The sequence below is a fragment of the Magallana gigas genome, chromosome 7, assembly GCF_963853765.1.
Source record: "Magallana gigas chromosome 7, xbMagGiga1.1, whole genome shotgun sequence".
NCBI classification, from domain to species: domain Eukaryota; kingdom Metazoa; phylum Mollusca; class Bivalvia; order Ostreida; family Ostreidae; genus Magallana; species Magallana gigas.
The window spans coordinates 40,069,266-40,093,315 of record NC_088859.1 but is presented as its reverse complement, the minus strand read 5'-3'; the positions used below and the strand labels follow the sequence as shown (position 1 = coordinate 40,093,315).

Here is a 24,050-nt window from a genome sequence, read left to right as displayed (position 1 = left end):
AATTTATTTTAGGATATGTTATGAAGCAATAAATTTGAAGAAAATTAATTAATTAAAAGTTAATACTTGTATTTCACTATTAAAACAATTAGCATTTGCGATTTTTTCCTTTATGTTCTTCATTTAAGAATCTTTGTATTACAGCTGGTTAAAGTTCATAGACGACTCGTTAATTTAAACATTCAAGAATAACAAACTTAAGATTATGGTTCAATTATATCAACGCGGAAGTAATTCAAGGCGAGCGAGAGGTGAAAACTGATAGTGAAACTACCAGTAAAAAGCCGGTAGATTATCTACCTATGTTTATTTTAAAAGTTTTTATTTAGATTAGAATGCTTCCTTTTTCATTGACTTTACAACGTACTTTTGGACATCTTAAATAAGCCCAGTGTAGAATAATTCTGTATTACTTCACGGGGGGGGGGGGGGGCATTTAAATGCAAGATAGAGGTACAATGCATTTTTAACAATCGGTCCCTTGTTATTCACAAGTAATGCCAAATACTTTATAACAGATTGTTCTTGAATAAAGTTACAGTCAGTAACTATTGATATCGGTCAGATAAAAAGTGGTGAAATGATTCAAGTCTTTCCTAGCAAACCTAAAGTGAAATATCGTATATTTACTCTTGGTTACGTAAAATGTTTGGTCTTTGTTTGCTTTAATCGGCGTTTAAAAAAACCCACAATGTATCTGAGAAGGCTGTAAATCTGCCAGAGAGTAAATAAAGTACCATGGATTACTGAAATAGTTCCTTTTAATCGGTTTTGTCTCGTTCTATATTCATATTCCGGCACTCGTAAGATCCGCTATGAAGATTGTTTAGCACCTATTGTAATTGCTGCTTTATGTCCGGATCTGATAAAATTATTTATGCATGATATTTGCCGTATCTGACCACTGATCATATACTACTGGCGCAAAGTCTTCATTAAGAGGAATTGATAACTCTACAAGAAGCCTTTCGCCATCACATTCACTCAACAAATCTTCAGAATTATTCTCAGCAGATGTGAGCAGGAATTGCAGGCGAAACAACAATAGGGCCAAGTTAATGACAACATTTCCTTGCTGCAATGATACGGATAATGATTTGATCAGAGATTTGGCTAGCACCATGAGTGCGTGACGGCAGGCAGTTTACATGGACGCTTTAATCTTACAAAGGTGTGAGTATTTTACTAGTTTCAGAGAGCGATCGATCCGGAATGTTTTTTTCTTCTCCTTCTTTTAAAATGCACGTGTTGGCAGTCTCCGCCCATTTAGAATGCTGACAGACGGAAAGAATTGTTTGAATTCACGGCGTACAGTATATTGTATAACGCATGGCACATTTTTAGCAGAGATTACAACAGTGAAAGTGCGCGAGCAGTATGAATGAAATCGTATCCATAGACGCTGGCCGAGCGGAAATGTCTAACAATTTCAGTGAAGCAATTCTGATGACAATCTCCGAAGCACAGCTTAATATGACGACGTTTAACGCGTCTTTGACAACGAATGATTCAAACTCTAGTCTTAGTAAACATGCATTTCTGTCGGATGAGTCTCTTTCAGGATTAATAGTTTTATATACTTTAACGACTTTACTTTCAATAACGGGAAACATTTTTGTGGTCCTTGTCTTTGCCAAAGGACGACATTCTCGAACAGATCTGCGACCGTTCCTCATCAATCTGGCGGTTGCAGATTTAGTTATGGCATTTTTTTGTATGCCTTTTACTTTCGCAGACACCATCCTGGGACAATGGGTTTTCTACAAACCCATTTGCACGCTGGTGCTCTTTGTTCAACTGTTTTCTGTGGCAGCAAGTGTCATGACAAATATGGCTATAGGGATAGACCGATTCCTTGTGGTCCTTTTCCCCTTGCGATCAAGAGTAACATATTCTCGCTCAAAATATGTCATAACTGTCATATGGTTTTGTGCGTTTTCCTTAGCCTCCGTGCAGTTTTTTGTTGGTAGGGCCCAGAAACACGGGGACATTTATAAGTGTGTTGAGGTGTGGCCCACCCCGGGCTCCCGGAAGATTTACACAGTGTGCTTGTTTTTGTTTACTTACATAATTCCACTTTTAATTCTTGCCATAACATACGCTATCGTGGGAATTCTTCTTTGGAAAAGGACAGCTCCCGGAAATAAGGATCAAACGCGGGATTTACATAGATTAAGGTCAAAGATCAAGGTCAGTATTAATATTTACATTATTATAATATTGAATTACCTGTTATTTCTTCTCAAATTGTTTGTGTCTTCCGTTGAAGGTCTAATTCATTTACAATATATAAATAACTTCAGTCCTCATTAAAAAGTGTCATAAATTCGTCGTAATATCCCCGCCTACTACTACATGTCTTTTTATTTTCCTATCACTGATCTCATGGCCATTAATTGCTGGCTCAGGTGTTAACAATTACATTTATGGCCGCCTAAATGGCAAAAAATCTATCTGGCGAAATCAATTTATTGCGCAGATTTTTTTGTCCGGTATTTGTTTCATGAATGATTACTCTGGCACGGTAGATATCATTTCATGAAAGTAAATGAAGGCAAAATGTATTTAGAATGTTTATGATCTTCATTATGCTCTAATACAGAAATTAAAGTTATCACAACTTAATTTCAATTTTATTTTTAAATAACTATCATACCTCCTCATTTCTCTACCAACACATTAAACAAACTCCCAAATGTGTTCAAAAAGTTTATTGATCAGAATATGATTATGTCCTGATCAAAACATACATGTATAAACACATGGATGTACATGCACATACCAATAATTCAAGTAGAACAGAAATCAAAGTACTAGTACTGCAAACTGTAAAAAAAAACCATATGGCATAACAATCATATACATGTAATATGTAGAGCAGAATATGTACATTCATGGTAAACTATGCTTTAAACACTTGAGTAAATTATTTATAAATACAAACTGACTAATGGTAGAAGGTGGGGAAATAGTTATGGACCCTAGTCCCCAGACGTCGTTAATATGACTATATCATATTATGCAACAATCTAAAACAAACATATTGTGTAAACTTAAAGGGAGATGGGAGGGAAATTCGATAAGACACAGACTGTGCATTTTTGTAGGTTAAACTTTTACAAGAATTTGCGAACTGTGAAACATCTCTTATTTTAAATGCCTGTTCCAACTATAGTCTTTCTAAACACATCATATTATTGACTGCGCATAATTTAGAATAATTATGCTTTCCATTTTGAGAAAGTAAATTCTGTTAAAACACTTCTATAACACTCGATTTCTTATTGTCAACTAGTAAAGGAAATTTCATTTCATAATTAACATTTACCTCTCTCACCTTGTTTTAATTGCGCTAAGTCATGTGCGAAATGAAAATTTGTGATTTATTCATAAATATAGAATTCTTAAACAAAGAGTACCAAAAGCTCCTTGATTTAAAAAAAATGACATTTCACTAATAACTTGAATTTTCTCTGGGACTTACTAATGGCTTTTTTCGCTTTTGAATATTGCAAAATTAGAAAGAGTAGAAAACACGTGGAATCTATTTAAAACCAGTCAGAAAAAAGTTCAAAGACTTATGGCATTACTTCAAAGTATGCAGAACATCGATAATTAATCTGATCTAAAACCTATGAACCCGTGAGTTTATTTCTTGGCCAAGAAAAGATGAGGATGGTTAATTTCTTTTTGACGATGGAAATTGTATTCTTAAACATGACCAGCTATATTAATCACTATTGGTAAATGATGAATTGTAAAGCAGCATGAAATCTCCTAAGATGATATACAGACGATTGGTGAGTGTGTGTGTGGGGTTCCTCAACAAAGATGTGTTAACAAGTGTTTGTGGGATTCTCTTTAATGAGGATGATCAGAGGTTGTGAATGGGCATATCAATATTTAGATCCGAGGAAGCGTCCATGCCCTCAAGGTCATTGGCAAACCGAGAAATAAACATCTGAAGTGTCGTAATTTTCATCTGTTGGCTATATCATTTTATTAAAAGATATTTCATACGAACGTTGTGATTCTATTTCAGATTTAATTTCAAAAGTTATTATTACATCATAAAAGCATATGTCTATACGTTAACAGTAATTCCTGGTATTTGAAAATAATTCTTCAGTCATATTTCAATAATGTGCACGTGTTTTAATGTTTATTCTTGTATGATGATACCAAAAATTGCTTCAGGTTTGTAGATCGACTAAAAGATCGAATGAAATGAGAATGTAAAACCGGAACGTATTCTACTTGGTCTTCAAAATATGAACACACACTTTTTACATATGGTTTTGTGTATAAATATTGTTCCGTAGGGGGCATGGTTTCTTTACATTATTATTACATCACTCTGCCAACCTTTTAACACCAGAACTACTTAACGATACGGAAAAAAAGTATTCTTGAAAATCTAGCATATGATTGGATTCTAAAAACGCTTCAGATATTGATAAGTGATAGCATACCGAAAAACCTAACATTCTTGAAATTAAATACAATTTATAAATAAAACTTATCTGTGGTGATAAAACTTCAACTTAATTTTTTATAGGATGCTGAAAGTTTTATTTTGCATTCTGTTAAGGTTGTTTAGATTATAGGAATAAAGCTTTCACCAAAGCAACATTGGTGACCTTGGCAATCAGGAATTGCCAAGTTTTTTTTCCACGAACAAAGAAATATGCAGATGTTAGCTGTTTGAAAGTAGATTTTACGATGTAATTTTTTCTACTGTTTTATGTCCAATAAAATATAAAATCATAACTGTGCTGTTAAAACATTCTGATAAGGATAGACACAAATGATTTGAATTTAGAAATAAACCCTTTAAATTTGAAGTATTAATGCAATTAAAACTGCATTTTAAAATATTTTAAAATGAAAACCATATTGAACTTGGAATAGTAATTAGTCGATTTCACAAAATAGAAGCCCCGATGGTGTGTTGACTAAAATACTCATATTTCAAAACTGTTTCATGTGATGTTAAGATTATGTAATAGTTTATTTGGGCATATGAAAAAATATTTCCATTTTCAGTGTCTTTGTCTGTGATAACACTACGAATCGATTTTGTACTGTATAGTCCAAAACAGTTCATCAATGACTATATTATAATTATTTAATCGTATTATCACTGAAAATTATATAAGATTACTATAAGTAACAAGGAGTAATTTTTTTTAATACTATGAGGTGTTCAAATGATACGGGCTTGATCAAATCTATCATTAAGCCTTTTTGGCTTTATTGGAATTGATCGCCCGGCCGACCATATTTGACCATCTCACAATACTCAAAGAATGATTCATTTTTCCTTTAATTTAATAAAATGTAACTGTTCAAATCAAAAGTTTGATGTCAGTCTTATGCAACAGTCGCTCAAGGATTATTTTTTTTACCCTTGAGTACGAAAATAATGCATCGAGTGTATTGCCATATAGTAAGGCTTTTATAATTATGAAACTAAAACCTAAAAGTGGTTGTATAGTCACTCAAAGTTGTTTGTAACGCGGGCTTTCCTGTATCTGTAAAAGTTACTGCGCTGATTCCAAACAAAAAAACGAGTACCCAGGGAGGTACGCCGACACATTAACACTGGGACAATGTATGAGAAATGTCACCTCGCTCCAGCATGGATAGAGAAAGTGTCCATTAGGTTCTAAAGCAATTACTTGTTTGGCGCGGGATATCAGTATCAAATCGCACTTTACCCATTATTGTTATTCACAGATGTGATTAGTAGATGAGACATTGCCTCTTTTCTCTTGTGTGTAGTGGAAACGAAATCATGAAGTTTGTTTTAATTTTTTTCACAGCTCAATTAAAATAAATCAGTGTTGCAATATTTTATTGAGTGACATTATCTTGGAATTTTGTTAAGAGGTGGAAAAGATGAGGAGTGCATCTGTTTTTTAGTAAAACGAAAATGTCCTTGATATTTTGATGTGTCCTTGAAGGCCCAAATTAATCTAAGTTCCTTTGAAGATAAAACATTCATATGGTAGATTGATAAGAAATCTCAAAGCCAAGAATTGAAATATGAATTAAACACCGAGGTCAATGACTGTGGATGTACTAGTAAATATTTCTGAACGATTATTTGCGGAAACGACCGGTCCTTTTACATAGAATCATTGAATTCTGGTTTGTTTATGTAAACTGGAATAAATTTGAGTTAAAACAATGCAACACGTGTTAATTATTGCATTTTTCTTATGTTCTTATTCTAAATTCGAAAAAAAAACGCGGAACATTTTTTGTGTAATGTTTTAGATTACACAATAACAACTAGTAATGGTAATGAAATACCGAAAAGTCATCATTTCAATAACGGTCTAGTTGACGTCATAATAAAAACTTTCGGCCTTTAAAACTCTTGGTGGGTCTGTGGATATGATAATACGACATTTGGTAATTTTTTGAATTTTGATCCTACGATACAAAATACAAGCCAGTGCATTGAACGGGAAGGGTCGCCTCTTGGGATGAACGTAAAATATTTTAGCATAATATCATAACATCAATGAAAGCCATGACTAATGTGAAATCAGACGATGACTCCGTATTTTCAGATGTAGAGTTACAAAGCCATGCCTCTATGATTATCGGGAAAAATTCAAATATTTGCAAACAAAATATTAACTTGAATGAATGATACCCACAGTAGCAAAGGTTTTAATGTAAATCGTTTTGGTCTTAATTCCCAGGTCATTGTTTAACAGGTTATCAAGAAACCGCCAGTTTCTTCACTGTTATTATTAAATCTTGGTAATTTTAAATATAGATATTCATGGAATAATAATTTGCTGATTTGCTATTACATGCTGATTTATAACATGAAATCAAGTTCATTAGGTTTATATAATTTGTTCATCCTTGAAAATCCACACGAACATAGTTTATAGTTACATTCATTCACAAACTATATCTTATCTGGAAAATGCACCAAGTAATGCGAGAAAAAGTAAATCTACCTAAGGATTTATCCAATGTTGCAAAAATTCATCAATTTGGCTTAAGACATGTCTGAAATATTCATTTCATGCAAGAGCCGTAGATTAATTACAGATACATTTACATGAATATTAAATTCATCGTAAGCAGATTTGCTGAGTAAAAATACCCCCTCCCTAACTGCAAAAACGAGCTCAATGATAAATTCGGGCCGACGGATTCTGTGCTCTGTCAGCCCGAATTTACCGTTGAGCTACCGTACTGCAGCTACCCCAACCGACCCCACGCCACCCACCCCAAAAATGACAAAGTTTAAGGGGTTTTATCTATATATATATTTTTCAACATAAATTACATGACTGTTTCCATGACATATCTGACGCTATGCTGCCAATCCCTATACAAAATAAATTGAATCTGACGTTTCCGGTCGTTCGTTGGCACGTGATCCGGTAGACACGTGTACGGCATATAACTCCCTATGTGTAACGAAGGTCATGGTACTGATGAGAAAGTCAGGGCACTGGACGCGAAGTTTGGTGTAGTTTAGTATAGAATATTTAGTTTCATCGTCAGCAAATTCTCATAGAGTCCGATCTTTTATACACAAATTACTCGTAAAACCATTCCGTGAGAGAATGGTTTTGTGTACAAATTTAAATAATTAGTTTGTAGAATACTACTAAGTAATAGAACATTATTAAATAATTAGTCGAGTCGACCGAGTGTTTATATATTAACGCCGGAAATCATAAAACCAATGTGATATCAGAGCCTCTGTCTATGACCACCAATATGATGGTCATTTTGTGGCTATGGGAAATCCATCTCTCTCCACATAGCTGTGCATTGGTCAAGAAAAATATTGGCATAAATTGAGATATTGTAATCTACATGGGCACATTTGGTAGTCTTTGACTTCCGTTCTAACTAGAGTAATATTCTTGGGAGTGTTCACGCCGAACCCATTAATTATACTCATAGTTACTTAGTACTGTACATGTATATCACCACATGTTCACGTCTGTACTACATGTATAATAATCCTCTACCCTCGAAAAATACGCTGACATTAATATAAAGAAAGCATTGCCTCCTTTCTACATCAACATTACTTCTGCGTACAGTACGAACTCTGCGTCCGCTACAATTCCTATATACATGTACATGTACATACTGTATTCTTTATGTGATCATATATGTCATATATGACACATAATTGTGAGACGAAACAAAGCAGAAAAAAGTAATAAAAAATAGGTAGTACAGCTATAATATGCTTAGGCAATGGGGCGAAAACCAGTTCTTTCTCGTTTGTATATTTTTTGCATACTGTCCATCTGACATTGTTTCCCATAACGATATATGTGCGTCATGAATTTTAATTGTTCGATTTAAAAAATGTCAGAAAGATAGTATACATTTAATTTTAGATATATAAATAATGTTTAATTTTCCACTTCCTTAAGTACGCTCTGTCAGATAAAACCAGCTGTCTTATATATGTAGTGAAATTAGAAAGAGCAAAGACGTTTTTCTTCATTGCATCTCAGAGCAAGTTTGTTTTAGTTGAGAGAGAGAGAGAGAGAGAGAGAGAGAGAGAGAGAGAGAGAGAGAGAGAGAGAGAGGGGTATAATATCTCTTTTTCCTGAATTAATGAACAAAACATTTTAACAGTGTACTTATATTCAATCGTGCGTTTCAATAAATTAGACAGAAATTCTAAATTGATGACACAAATCTTGGAAAGTTGTATCAAAATAATTGTGTATCAAGCTTTTCGTGCAATTCCTTGTTTGAAATCCAATAGTTTATTACTGAATGATCATACCCTCTAGCTTAGTGTTTGATCTTTTATCTTAGAGCTCAATGAGCAAATTATGGTCGATGCTAATGTTGGTTAATCCTTTAAACTGTCTCTGAGTGGAAGATGATCGACTTTCTGCCCTGAATCAATGTCGTAGAGATTTTTGACACGTTAAGAAAATTGGTCTCTAAAATAATGATTTAGGGGCCTCTTTGTGCTATTAAACTGTAAATAGAGTGCTTAATCCTTTTCCCCAAGAATATAAACGTATTTTAACGAGGTCAGAGTCACTAAAAAGAACATTTTTTCTGGAACGAATTTTCTTTTCAGAAAAAAAATATTTTATTTAAGGAAGCTGGGTGGTCAATGAATTACCCATCAAGTCAATCTAAACTATGATATTGCTTGCCATTAGATCAAATAAAGAACTTTTACCTTCAAAATTATTAAAAAAGCAAAAAGAATTTATACAGATATCCTAGTATTACCACATGTATGGTTTAACCCTTTAATGTGAGCTCGCCAGCAATCCTCTTGTAAAAGCTGTATGTGTATATGTACCATTTGTTTGCGATTTGTACAACAATTCTATACTGTGTATTGTTTGTTTACCTACAAATCTATATGCATTGTGCGCAGTAGCAGAAAGAACATAGTTGCACCTTGTCATTAATAAACAGTATGCAGAACGCATTGTATATGCCAACGCAGGTGCGACAACACATTTGTATTTTCTGTGACTGAATACTTAGAGATTTCTGGATATCTTGTTTGTTTTAGTTGGCAATAAATTACATTCGAGTAGAATAGACTTTGAGTAATTCTGTTGCAGAGTTTTGCAAATCATCCGGTAAAAACCTGTCTTTTGAATATATTCTAAAAACACAATAGTTACTTACAAGTTTAAAGGCATTCCTCATAACAGAAATGAATTCAACAGCTAAAATTGTATACCTGTGTAAACTGGGTTGGACAGTTAACACTTTGTTAATTTGGAAGGGTGTATAAAAGTAAAAACTGCGAAAACCAAAATTATATGAGAAAAAGATATTGGAGCAGTTGGATTCATTCTTGTAAATTTAACATCATATCATTGATCAAGTAAAGAAATTACCCAAACCTGTCTTCATTAAATATTTTAAACCTTCAGGTTGTTTAATTTTGTTTTTTTAGTTTACTACGTTCATGGCAAAAAGATTTTTAAAAAATTCGACGCAACACCTTTAGTTTTTGCGTTCAAACGAATACATTCGGATAAACTGAGTTCCGGTGAAAATGTGTGACTTTAAAAATGCCAACTATTTGAGTGATATCGTTTCCAAGAATCCATGAATTTATTTCTAGAATTGCTAATGTTCTAATCATCAATATGCTGTTTACAATCAGAATTAATTGTATGGGGAACCTTATCGTCTTTATTGTTCGTGAAATGTCTGTTGGTTACTCCTTCGGAATGCGATGAAGGGCTTCCTGCAAAATCTTCATAGATTACTTCTGTTTGATGTAATACACCGGTTCCCGACTTAATGTATCTTAAGGCTATAACAGCATATTAACTGAATTCAAAATTAAAATATATGCATTTCCCGCTGGTATTGGTACGTTCATTGTGATATGAGCATCTATTACACCAAAAAGAGGAGATTTATGGTTTAATTTACAAAGAAGAAATAGTTCAGGCAGGCTCCCGTGAGTCTTTTGTTTTTAGAATTCAATAAATTGTATTAAATACTAGTCTGAAATTGTAACGGTGAATTGGTGCATCATAGAAATTGTAACGCTTCTATCATGTGCGAGAATCAATTAAGTTTTTGATGGTATATTTTCAACGCATCTTGAGGTGTAGACTCCTTTGTAAGAGACTTTGAACATTTAACGAAACGTATTTCTTGAACAATTTTCTCTTCATCCATGTAATTATTTCTAAAACGATTAGTCACGGGCTGAGCGGAAGATACAAGACACATTGAAAAAAGTCAAAAGATCATTGATCAATTTAGCATTTCCGACAGAAGCGCTTACAATCCAAATTCTTTTTATTTTATGGCTTTGTCCTCTATCTAGTGTTAAAGAACTAAGCGCTATTGATCCCACGAAGTCCCCACTAGTTTGCTGCGACTCACTACCACTGTAGGCCTTTGATTCATGAATATTTTAGTTAGGGCGAGGAGTTCGCCGTATGATCTGATGGGAAACAGTTGAGAGCTGCTTATTTTCGCAACGTAAATATTAGTAAATTTGAAAAAAAAAATGATGAAAGAGATGACTATAAATGTATAAACCATCTGCAAAAAGTTGGTGTTTTAAGCATTGATAATTAACACAATATTTCCACATCCCGACAATGGACATTTGATTTGTAGCTCACATAGTCCATCTGTCATGGTGTACTAGTGAGCCCATACCGTTGCATCTTATCATTTCGGTCTTAATTGGCAATGACTGGTCATTGACGAGTCATGGACGCCAATCAGGCGAAAGTAGTAAATTGATAGATACTGTCCTGTTCAATATGTACTAAGTCTTAGTAGGTTGGTAAACTGTATTCTAGTGCCATGAGATTTGCTTGTCGGAGTTGTCCCAAAACCTTTTTAAGTACCATGAGCTTTGCTTGCCCAAAAACTTATTGTAATGCTAAAAAAAATCACGTACATGTACCTGGAGATGAATATTCAACAGTTGGTTGTTTAGATATCATCATTTTGAAAATATTTGTAGATGTAATTAATTTGTAGTATGTGCATGGAACTACAATATGGCATAACATAGATACAAAGATACTGTACATATTTGTTTGCCATAAACATTGATAAATCAAATATTTATTCATTGAAAGCGGTAAATTGCTCGCTTTTGTTTCGGCCTGGAGTTAATTTTTTCTCGTACAATCTCTTTAGTTCCATAATACAAATGTAACTTCTTTTAAGTCGTGTCTATGGCGCGTTCTAACCCCATGATAGAATGAAATGTTGATTATTCTGGGCCTATGCAGTACCAAGGAGACATAACTCATAAGAAATAACGGAAATTAATCATCCGGAAAAATCATCTAGGAAAATCCCTACTGTCCATCTGTCCTACATCTTAGCCAACTCTTCGATTGAACAGTCCTCGCTAATAGTCGTGCAGATAAGAAGAAATTACATTATAATTTACATTCAGTACCAAGCTGCCTAATTACTCTCATTTATTGAGAAAACTGCAACCTCAGAATCGATAAAGTTCAAGACATTAAATATTTGCTTGCTTTGTGCCGAATATTTTAAGTTTTCTGAGTTCATTCTCATGCTTCGGCAATTGCTAGTACTTTTGACTGTATAATGGAATATGAACTGATACAATCGTCTGCCCAGGTTCTGACGTAAGCAACGGTTTCACGACCGACGGAGCCCTGATAACTCGTATAATTGCAACGTGTTCGAATATAAATCACAGATGAAATATATTAACTAGCAAGCATGTGCTACTTTATGGTTCAAATCTAACTATGCTGCATAATACAAATGTAATTAAGGCCCCCTACCCCCGACAAAAAAACTAAACTAATTGCCACATTTTGTATGTAGTCTTTGAACAGTGAAGGTCAGAAAATCAAAGTATGATAATAACTGAAAACACATTTGTTGTCCTTGAAAGTTGTTGTACATGTAATTATTTATAATTACAAGAACGAACTCTTATAGAATGCGTAGTTGCGTCACACAAAGAGCTATTATTTTCCAACTCTTTGAAATCAGATTTTTTTCATATGATTCGGTTCACTGTGTCAGCCTCCATATTGCAATGACATGGGCTGTACTGATACTAGTACCTCAACAGAAGACCTGAGCGCGACTCAAGAGTGTAATATAACTACGATATGAAATGCACATAATTCTGAGTTAATCAAAACGAAGCGCTATAACTGCAGAGTTTACATAACAGATCTAATCGGTTCTACATGGTTTTATTGATGTCTGGCTTTCAGTTTCAGACGAGACCCACTGACGACAATGCCATTTGAAAAAAAATGAAAACTCTCAGTCACGTGAAGCCAGTCCTTACAAAGAGATAATATTTCCTCTTTCAGCAGATATTCTTCCGGGTTAGGAAGACATAATCTGAAAGGACAGTATAGAATTTAATTAACAACATTTTCGCCCTTCCTCTACCAGTTTTCCCCTCGTCTCCTGTCATCACTGTAACGCCCTTTTGTTCAAAATATGAAAATATGACGGAAAAGAAATACACATCATAACATCCACGTGTCGTCTGCTTGGTCTTCTAACGTAAACAACAATGCGTTTACATAACATATTATGGCACGGATTCGGGTTGTTTTTTAAAATAATAATCCCCTTACAATTATCCCCCTATCCCTCCCCCCCCCCCCTCCGAATTTTTTTTTTACCGGGGTGGTTAGAAGGTTAAGGCTACCAGAATACTATAATTTCTCCATATATATATATATATATATATATATATATATATATATATATATATATATATATATATATATATATATATATATATATATATATATATATATTAATATATATATATATCATGTACCAACACATGATAGAGTCCGGGTACTCGGGGTGGGGTGGGTGAGGTCCAATATATTTTTCTTTTTTATAAATCGGCTTTATTAATGTTCTACTTAATTGATGTTCTGCACTGGTTAAGTCGTTGCTCGTTTGCCTACTTTTGGCTTGATTTGATGTCTTTCAATTAATTGCCCCTGAAAACTCTATTAATCGATTTAACTAAAGTACAAACCGCCATCGTTGAGAATTATCATAAATCTTCGTTATAACGTTCATTTTCTTTGATATTTTTGCATCCTAATTATGTCTTAAGTTTACTGGTGTTGTATTTGATAACAGTGCAGAGATTCTTTACTCAGCAATATTTAGATACACTCTATCTTGTGTAAATTTACATTTTTAAATGCGATGCATTTCTGTTAATACAAGATTAAAGTGGAAATATAGTGCACAAAATGTATGTTGCATTGTACGTCCTAGCTGCCTGCCTCCTGGTTTATCCGAGATCTTACCAATTAACTTAATCTGGACAGATGTCAGTTCCCTCATAATGACATAGGTAAACTCGAGTGTGTGAATAGAAAATGTACATCGGTCGGTCAGTTTGTACAGTAGATATAAGAAGTACACTTTTGGCATAGGTTTCAAGCACCGGCTTCTGTTGTAAAAAGCAACCCTGATCTCTGAGAGAGAGAGAGAGAGAGAGAGAGAGAGAGAGAGAGAGAGAGAGAGAGAGAGAGAGAGAGAGACTCTTTTATGAGATTAAATTTGAGTGTTGTTCTTACAATCCAGGCCTTTTTTTCCTATCTTCCAAAGACGGCAAGACGAAAATGTAGCAAGTACATGTGCACTGCAGTCAAGTTTCGGAAGGGAGGGGGGTTTACACCTGTATCAACGGTTCTCTAATGCACAAAAAAAAACACATGGTCAATGAAGGACAATAAGCATTTTATCATAATCTAATTAACACCACTTATCAGTTAATTATTTCTATGTGTTTCATGTCAAATATACATCATGCAACTGATCGGGTGAACTATATAAAGTGCAAATAACACAATACATATCTAATTGGTCGGTATGTAACTAAGTGTATTGTGACCTCATTGTACTCCCATAAGTTACAAAACTTATTTACTTGTCGAAATTAAAGAAACGTGATTGCGGTATTTGACTTAACTATACAATGGACAGATTTTTGTGTTCATACATGCATTTAGAATTACTTAGTTTTCTAACATATATTTATGTCAAATCTACTTGAAATTATACATGAAACTTTACATTCCTGAGAAACATGGGTAGGTTTCGAAACCAACAGACACACTGTTTCTGTTTCGAAACCAACAGGACATACTGTTTCTTGGAAATCAAACACATTTATCAATTATGTACACACAATGTTAGCGGTTAATCGGATATGATATTTTAGAATAAACAATCAGACAGAAAAAGTGAAATGATCATATGACCGGGAAACAAGTCGTGAATATGTTGTATTAATCTACGAGTACAATCATGTATAAAACTTTTTTAATGGTGCATGCGTCTTGTTTTATTTTATCATATATAAAAATCGGACGCTCAACCAACCTTCATACATTATATGATATGATGACATGATTAATAAACATACTCTTAAAAATAGTTTAAACTCAGAACATGCAATTGCATTTTGTTATCGATAAATTAAAATTAAAAATAGAATCCAGTTTTTGAAATACCCAGTTGATTCGTCATATAATTCATAATGTAAAGGAAAAATTCAACGATTTATTGAATAAAGGGGTGGGTATATTTCACAGGCTGGCATATGGTTTTTAATCTGATTTGCGATTAAAATTACTATCAAGCCATATAAAAATGCTTTCCATATTTTTTTCCAAATGAAATATACATCGTACTTTCGGATAAATCTAGTTTTTACGAATAAGTGCAAGAGCATGTCAAAGCCAATTAAACTCATCCCATCAAAGAATCGTGGCAAATTGTTTCCAATAGATCATGATTAACACTACAGACCGTAATGGCGCAAAAATCCGAATGAGAGTAATTGTCGAGCCTCCTTCGTTTCATTTACCCCACAAAGGTTTAAAGAGGAGAGCTGGGTTCTGGGGCGATATCTTACATTACATGTCAAGTATCTCAGCGAGGGAAAGCTTATTGAATTCATTCTGTTGCTGATTTTCTGATTCCTAAGCCTTTTACTCGGGAACATAATGCACATATATTGTTAACAATTAGCAGAGAGCAGCTTTCCCCCAATGAATGTAAAAACGATAAAAGAAACCTGATAGAAAGTGATGTATGCACATTTAAGAGGTGTCATGTCGATTTATCTGTTTTAAAAGTGCTCATGTTTATCCCGAGAGTATTGAAATAAGTGCCATTCTTATTTCAATTTGTTGCATGCATAAAACAGAAAAACACCATTAATACCATGATCGAATAAAAAAGCTTAATTTTTGAGAGCTTAAAACACGTGAAGTATGCCCCTGTAATTAGCTTTTATGTTTTCAAAGGAAGCACGACGACGTTGTTTTAAATAACAATTTGCGTAATCTGCAAATTCTGTGTTTCCATGAATGTTTTCTTGTGAGACGTAATCTATTATTGATAGAGGAAAAAAACAGCTATACTGTCAAGAGAGACAAAAGAGATGTATTGTGTATTCAAGAAAGAATGTATTCCATTGGATTTCCATTCCGCGAACATTATTTTGTAACAACTTCAATGTCAAAGCTGCGAGTAACTGAGAAACGTTGTAAGGTGCTTTTGCAATTAAACAGTATCGCTGAAGCATACCACCATAAAGAATCAATAAACACCAAAATGGCGCGGGCAAAAAAAAAACGTCAGTCTGAAAAAAATATTTGTACTCTTATCCTCTCTACTTCTTGCGAAACACCCCTTTATTCAATTATTTCAGAAGTTCCCTTCGTTTTAGCTTAGTAGGTTGCAATTTTGCCACGGATCAGTCATAAAGAGGATTCTATTCTAAGTTAATTAGATTACATAGTTCGCTTTATTAACCTATATCTGATAAAGTTTGATCACGAGACACTGAGAACAAAGAATAAAATAGAATCACTTTGATTTTCCCCATTTTTGACAATATTGAAATGTTTTATATGATATCTGAAATCAGTCGGCTGTCGTGAACAAAATATAATTTGATATACTTTGCTGGTTCCAGGAATATATGAATATGTCGTATTAAAAGCCTTGAACTCGTTTATCAAGGAAACACATCTGATATCTCCATGTATAATTTAATCCATTGGGTCCTTTATTTTTGCATACTTTTGATGTACGCCAAAAATAATTTTTTATCATGTTATCAATATGAAAAAATCCAAAAAAAAAAGGAAATGTGACCAAAAAAATCATCTTTGATAAACATATTTTAAAAAATATACAACTGTATACCAGTATATATATTAAATGTTTCATTGTTTTTATTTTGAAAAAAAAAATCAAAATAACTTATGACGTCAATAATTATTTGTTCTTTTTTTTCTTTCAGATTGTCAAAATGTTGGTCATAGTAGTCGCAGTATTCGGGGTGTGTTGGCTTCCTCTTCACGTCTTTGCGATGCTTGTTGACTTCTACGAGGGGTTTCTTCAGTTCGAGAATGAACAGGAACACTTGAGAGTTTTAATCATGTTCCTATGCGTCCACTGGTTAGCTATGTCGAACAGTTTTGCTAATCCAATCATTTACGGGTTCACAAATGAAAATTTCAGGGTGAGTTTTCCCTAAAATTAATTGACTCAGTATTGTATTGAAGCAATCAGTGATCTTCCAAAGTCTTCTAGAGCAATGCTTTCAACAGAAAAACTACGGCAAATTTTGCAACCCATTTATTGCACTTTATCCAAAAAACAACACAATTTTATTGATACATTTAAAAGGAGTATCTCGTTGATGTAAGGCAACAGATAACATTATTCAAAGATTCAATGAAACAGTTCTCTTTTATGTATTTATTATGCACGTAGTCTTTTGGGGTTTCAATTCAACAAATATCGAGGAAAGTCCAGTGGGAGTTTTGGCACAGCAACAGAATGATAACATATTCAGGACTACGAGACTACCGTTGAATGCTTTCTTTGTCATTATACCATGGTGTCATTTTATAACCCCGAAAAAGAAAAACTGAATGAATTTCTGCTGGGAATTTATCTGCAAAATATTTATGAAAATGATTTCCTTGTCACGTGCCTCTTATAGTCTTATTTCTTCTTATAATTCAAAGAAGGATACTGTAAATGTCGACTTAAAAATGAAATACAAAATAGTTTTTAACTAAGGCCAACATTTAGAACTTAAATCATCATACTAATTAAATTAAAAAAAAGGATTGTTAAACCAATCTTATAGAATAAAGCCCAAAGTCTAATACTTATTTTCCTTACGCTCATCAATATTTAATTTTTGCGTCGGTTTTCTGTTTACTAAATATTATTCTATTTATGGCCATTATTAGGTCTTTGTATCTCAAAATTGAAGAGAGAGTAGGCAAAATGTTTAAAAACATCGTTTTCAGGATTCAATTACAGCTAATTAGAGTCTGTTAAATTACAGCTTTTGTCTGGCATTATCTTCGTTTTAACCCTGTGTCTCCTGAAAACTTCATTCACAGGAGTACTGAAAGCAGTATTTTAGCTGAGAACTCAAATTTCGGACTTAATGAGCACTAATTGGCACAACGCGCCAAAAACTATGATCCGATAGCGCGAAGCTTGAGAGGAGGTCTGCCTTTTATTGATCAATGTTGAAAGCAGTCTGTCACTTTAGCACCAACGTGGGGAAAATCGTACAGTTTTCCAGGGAAAATTCACGTTCATTCAGTTATATAGAAATCCCCTTGAAGTAGTTACATTCTATTAAAAGTTCTTTTTAACGTCGATACAGCGCAATTTCACGGTGAAAATCGCACTTTGCAATGTTTTTATGTCGCCTTAGATTTATATTGTAGCAAAGGAAAGAAGAAAATATTTGAATTTGTTGAATTTCAACATAACCAAACGTTCGTCACAATCAATATTTTATTGAAAAAATTGTGTATCCGCTAATTCATAAAAAACAATTTCAAACAAAACAGAAATGTCTCACCAAAACGACTGTAAGGTGCATGTACAAAAACTCTGTAAACAAAAACTTAAACATTGTTATTCCTTTACAAAAATCGCCAAGCTACTAGTAATGTAATCTCTGTCAAGTATGTATGCTGATATTGTTGCATTCAAATATTAATTTGGAAAACTGCATATAATTTTGAAAGCATTTTTTATTTATTTGAAAATACCGAGAGATAATTAACTAAAGATCTTCTGGACATTTATCCCTTTTTCTGTTTCTTTTATTTCCAGAAAGATCTAGCGCTGCTATTTTACATGTGGTGTCCCTGTTGTGGCTGTTTACAAAGAATTCTACCAAGAACCACAAGCTCCCAGTCCCGTACCAAAGACAGCTTTATCCTGAAACAGCAGAGTACGTTAAAGCGGGGATACCGGCCAGGGCACAACTCTGTCTGCTACAGAAACAATGTTGATAGGCTTCCCAGATATATGTCTGTTAAAATGTGTGGTCAAGACAGCAAAGAAAGCGGCTCGGAGTGACGCTTTGCCTCCGATTAACTTCTTAATCCCTTGACGCTTCATCTTCTCGTCACTGGAGTATATGTTTTTGACGTTCTATTAAACGAAAACTTGATTCTTAGTATCCATGCACTGCTATGTTCCCTTTTGATTTATTTGCGCAATTTCTGGTCGATCGTAAATTTTGTATCGCGTCTGTTGCACGGATTCAACTGAATTGCGCGCCAAAGTGCAATTCAAAATTACGCGGTAACGATAAAAAATAGAAGTAGACTTTGATCAAGTTGATGTTCTACTGTCCATTTTGACAAGTGACAGTGATCATTCGTCAAGAATTGTTCCTTTGATGAAAAAGTTCAAAGAATGGATCACACCCCCAAACCGAGTGCACTCATTTTTCATTAGCACGCCATTTTGAGAATTCATCAACTCACTTTTCCATTCGATATATAATTACTGTCATTATATTACCACATGGTCATGTATGCTCAGTTTCGAGAAGACTTGTCTCATTACAAAATTCTTACATAGTAATTGCAAGTGCTAAAACATCAGGATCAATTTATCTCAAAGTGCTAATATCTGTTCGAATCGTTACGAAAACTACAATCGGTGCAAACTTTCTTGGAATGAAAAGAACTCAGAAGTGCGAAGGAAAATTGCTCCTGTGTGTATAGTCGAAAATAAACGTATATTGGTTAACGTTGAGAAAGTACTGAAATACACACTAATACAAGAGTGTGGCCATCACATCTGATTTATTTCTTTGTGATTTGAGAGTAAATTAGATGAATTTTGTTGGCATCAATGAAAAGAGCCGACAAGAGACGTGATGTGAAAGTGAATCATGGTCTATTCATCTATCTGGTTGTGATTTAAATAAGGATGACTAACCATTACAAAACTGTACAGTCATGTATATTGAGATTTTATTTGAGAAATACAAAACAATATTTATCAATTTTATGTTTTTATTTAAAAAGACAATAGAATTATGAATCTATTCCCAAATACATAACATGAAATATCGTTTCTGAATGATTTTTATGTACATGTATAGCAATAAACAATTCGAATTTTGTAAGAAACGACAGGACTCTACATTGTAATTCAAAATAAAGCAATTATATAATTATCTGATTTTGCTATGAAATTGTTTTAACCAATTGCGATTTTACAAAACCACGGTTTAGAAATACATTATTTTCTGTTGTTGTTGTTGTTCAGTATACATGTATCTTTATCATCGTTACATGTAGGTGCATCTTTGTGAAACCTAGTCCATTTAACGAATTCATCATCCAGTTTTGTTTATGACAGAATGTCCATATCACATATTTATGAATACATACTTTATGATTCTAATAATACGAATGAACTTCTGAAGAATTATGTGTTTATTCCTCTTTCTCTTCGCCTTGACTGATGAATTGCAGGAATGGCCAATGTGAACATGAATGATGCCACTGGGCACGTATCTTGAGACTCAATAATAACGGGAGTCTGTTCATCAAAAATATCCACATTCATATTTGTAAAATCTGAAACATCGCACTGATGATAAGAAAACAGATATATTTCTGTGAGTGGCTGAATTGACGACAAGTTATCATAGCATCAGATTCGTGCTCCATGGAGATTGGTTTACATTAGGCCAAGTGATCTAAGCTCTTAATTTCAATCAAATTACAAATATCAATATTTAAACAGTTCTCTATATTGCGAACATGTAGCAGATTCCATGATTTCAATCAGTAAAAGGTCCCAACCTACATTACAGTACATTATAGTATCCCAAATAGTTGTGTCGTGTTGGTATCCTTGCAATGAGCAGGAAAACATGAAGGACAAGAGCGTTTGAGGTCTGACAAAACCCACGTACCAAGAATGTTGAAATGACAAACGTACATATGTATAAAAACAACTTTACATTTGAAAATGTGCACCAATATATGTACAAGTGTGATATAGAAGTTCATTCTCTGTGAATGAACACATTTATATTTATAATTGATACGTATCTCCTTTGTTTTATTACATGGCGTTATTTTTATGCGACGTTACGTGTACAGAACATAAAAATTTTGTAAGTTTGGTCGTTATCAGAAGGGTTTTAAATTTACATAAATTTTAGCAAATAAACAATACAATACAATACAAATATTTTTTTAATATATTCCTATCTTAAAAATGAAAAAAAAATGTTTTACTTTAAAAAGCACAGCAATTAGAAAGAAAACGTCTGCTATGATTCGAACACCCTCTCAACCGAGAGTGGTTTTCTACAGGCCTCCGCCTATCGCACTGAGCTACACTGACACATTACATGTACGGTGAATAACCTTAATAGCTTCCCAAATATTAATGGATTTTTGCTCATCATGGGTGTAGACTCCATTCTAATAAATCAATAATTAGAATTAATACTTATCCTTCAATTAAAAGTGCTTTTTAAAGGATGCAGCCAAACCCATTATTAACTTAATTTTGCAATTTAGAACATTATAGTAATGGAGAACATTTTGGCATAAAACACTGTGGAATCGAATTTAATTTAAAAATTACATGAAAATTCAAATTAATGTTAATTGTTGTGTTTTATAGAATGAAAGCACATTATTGACTTGCATCTTGAAATGTATACTCTAAACAATGTATACAAGCCAAAAATCGATATTTTAACTACAACTGCAAATCGTTCGTTTTTATTGCTCCAAGTGAGGGATATCTAACGCCTTGTACGCCCTTGTTCTTACATTAAATATCTGTTACATGTAAATGTACAAGAATATTTATATGGGAATGGATACACCAAATACTTAGTCTACTTTAATTTGATGCTAGAAATAAAGGTGATACATGCAATTGTTCTCACTATAACAGTAAAAATAACTTGAATTTAAAAAAAACCCAGCGGTTTTCATACTTGAAATTACAGTAAGATGAGTTGCAGGATGTTTTAAAGAAAATTAATTAGTCATTTTTTAAAGTGAAAGGTGTCTACTCTTTTTAAAAAATATATAAATATACTCAACAAAACATCTAAGTGTTCGCCTTGATAAATAGAAAATTTCAAAAATTAGGAAATAAAATAATGTAAAATTGTTAACATTTCGTAATTGATATGTCGTTTCATCAGTATCATATTTAAAATAAGACAACAACGATTAAAACAATTACCCGTGACAAAACATTAAATTGGTATTTTTCTGTTCATGCTTAACATAACTGACAATTCTTTGTGATTGATATTAGTCTTTAGTGATAGATTAAAAATAAAAACACTTCATATGGCGAAAATGATCATTGGAAAAACAGCCAGAGCTGTTTGAATATTGGTGTCTGTATTGTTAATTTTAGCGATACATTGTACTCACTTTTTTGCTGATTATTTTGTCCTCGACATTATTTTAAATACAAAGCAATCCGAAGGAAACGTTTACTTATTTTGACATAAATTTTCTATTTCATAAGTGTAATGTCATTTTCATTGGCAACTTAAAATATTCCAAAATCTCTGTGGGAAATTAAACCAAAACCGGAAGTGTTTGTGATATTAAGTAAATGCCAATGTCTCAGGTCGCAACCTATAGTCAAGGTCAATACATCGTTCTTAAATATTCGAAAGTTAAGTGGAAATCAGTCATCCTAACGACAGGATCTTAAAGTGTTCTTCATTTAAAATAAAAGAGGTTATTCTCATTAAAAACAAGCAAAATCAATAATCTTAGAAGGTGACAGCGCGAGTGGCATCTCTCGCTTAAAGAAGTGGGTCGCTTCAACACATTCAAAATTAAATGCGTCAAGAGGGTCTATTTAGAGTTACATTTAATTACCATAAAGTGAACATGTGTGTAAAAATGTAAGTTACTGTACTCATCATTAAAGCAAAGGCATCTGGACGCTCTATTTCTGCTGGATTGCTTTCAATTTTTCAATGACTGGAGTGTCAACACATTTTGGTGAGGAATTTAAAGGTTAGAGACGTGCAAACAGCATGTTGGCTTCCCTTCTTTTTGTTCTCTTTCTGATAAGCAACACTTTATGTTCAATACATAGATTGAAATCTAAAGCATCCCGAACCATAAAGTGCTAGAAAGGGGCAACAACAGCAGGCAACTGCACAGTGGCATCTAAATGGGTATAGCAGTATATTTTCTAAGAATTCGCTATCTGTTGCTAAGTGCATTGTTTATTAGGAGGATAAAACCGTCAATCTAGTGCCCCGATCTACATGATATATTATACACTCAAAGACATACTAGTTTGAGTTCATTGACCAGGCCTGTATATATTTCAATCTGTCATTACTTTATTCAGATACTGACATATAATGTATTTATGTCTCGTTCTGTAAATGACCAAGATGTTTACATGACTTTCGAGAAATTCATAACAGTAGAGAGTGTATTTGATGATCCGTGCCGTTTTAAATCCAGAAAACTGAAAGTTTTAATTGTAGAATATTGTCTACAGTAGACCCAAAACTGCATACTAATGCTAGAATATATATGTTTTTCAATTTGTTAGGCTAAATATTTAGAGTGTCGAAATCCTAGACCACCAGAAGCATCATTAAGAGCAAGTGTCAATATAAAAACCAAATTAATCATTTCAAACTGCCAGAGTTGGAGTCATTACTGTTCTCCTGGTATACAAAAATCGATGCCTAATGCTGACATCAAAAATATTTTTAAAAAATAATAAAAATGCGAATCTTTATCGCTAATTTATTGACCATTCATAACCAAACAGTTAAATATCAACACTGATACAACTCAGATAAAATGGATTTCTGTAAACAGGTATGTCATTAAACCTTTTGATATCACAAAATCTTTGCCCCACACAACAACAAAAATCTGAATTTACAATAACTCTTGTATAATAATCACTAACAGGAATGCATCATTTGTAACTCGCAAACATACATTCTATAAATGAACACTAAATAGCCAAAGATATCTTAAATATTACATAATAATTCATCATGAAAAAATGCAATATCATTTTTATGAGTCTGTAAAGTTCGATTCCATGTAAGATGAGATATTTAACTACCAGAAAAAGAAATAAAGGAGGGTCTTTTAAAGCTTAGTATTCTCAACACAACAAACAGGTACACATTGCCTCTAAAAAGTAAAATC

The 24,050-nt window shown here is 33.3% G+C and overlaps 1 protein-coding gene across 1 annotated transcript; it reads left to right on the top strand.

The window, feature by feature from the left end:
* Positions 1 to 854: 854 nt before the first annotated feature.
* On the top strand, positions 855 to 20,038 carry LOC105338161 (prolactin-releasing peptide receptor). The gene is made up of 3 exons (XM_011443152.4): positions 855 to 2,190; positions 16,826 to 17,047; positions 18,676 to 20,038. The coding sequence occupies exons 1-3, from the start codon at positions 1,378 to 1,380 to the stop codon at positions 18,922 to 18,924; spliced, it is 1,284 nt and encodes a 427-aa protein (XP_011441454.3). The 5' UTR covers positions 855 to 1,377; the 3' UTR covers positions 18,925 to 20,038.
* The last annotated feature ends 4,012 nt before the right edge of the window (positions 20,039 to 24,050 follow it).

Bases quoted from the DNA above. Each gene is read 5' to 3' on its own strand.
- LOC105338161 (XM_011443152.4), top strand. From the start codon at position 1,378: ATGAATGAAATCGTATCCATAGACGCTGGCCGAGCGGAAATGTCTAAC. The intron at 2,191-16,825 runs GTCAGTATTAAT...TTTTTCTTTCAG, and splicing joins GATTAAGGTCAAAGATCAAG to ATTGTCAAAATGTTGGTCAT. The intron at 17,048-18,675 runs GTGAGTTTTCCC...TTTTATTTCCAG, and splicing joins TCACAAATGAAAATTTCAGG to AAAGATCTAGCGCTGCTATT.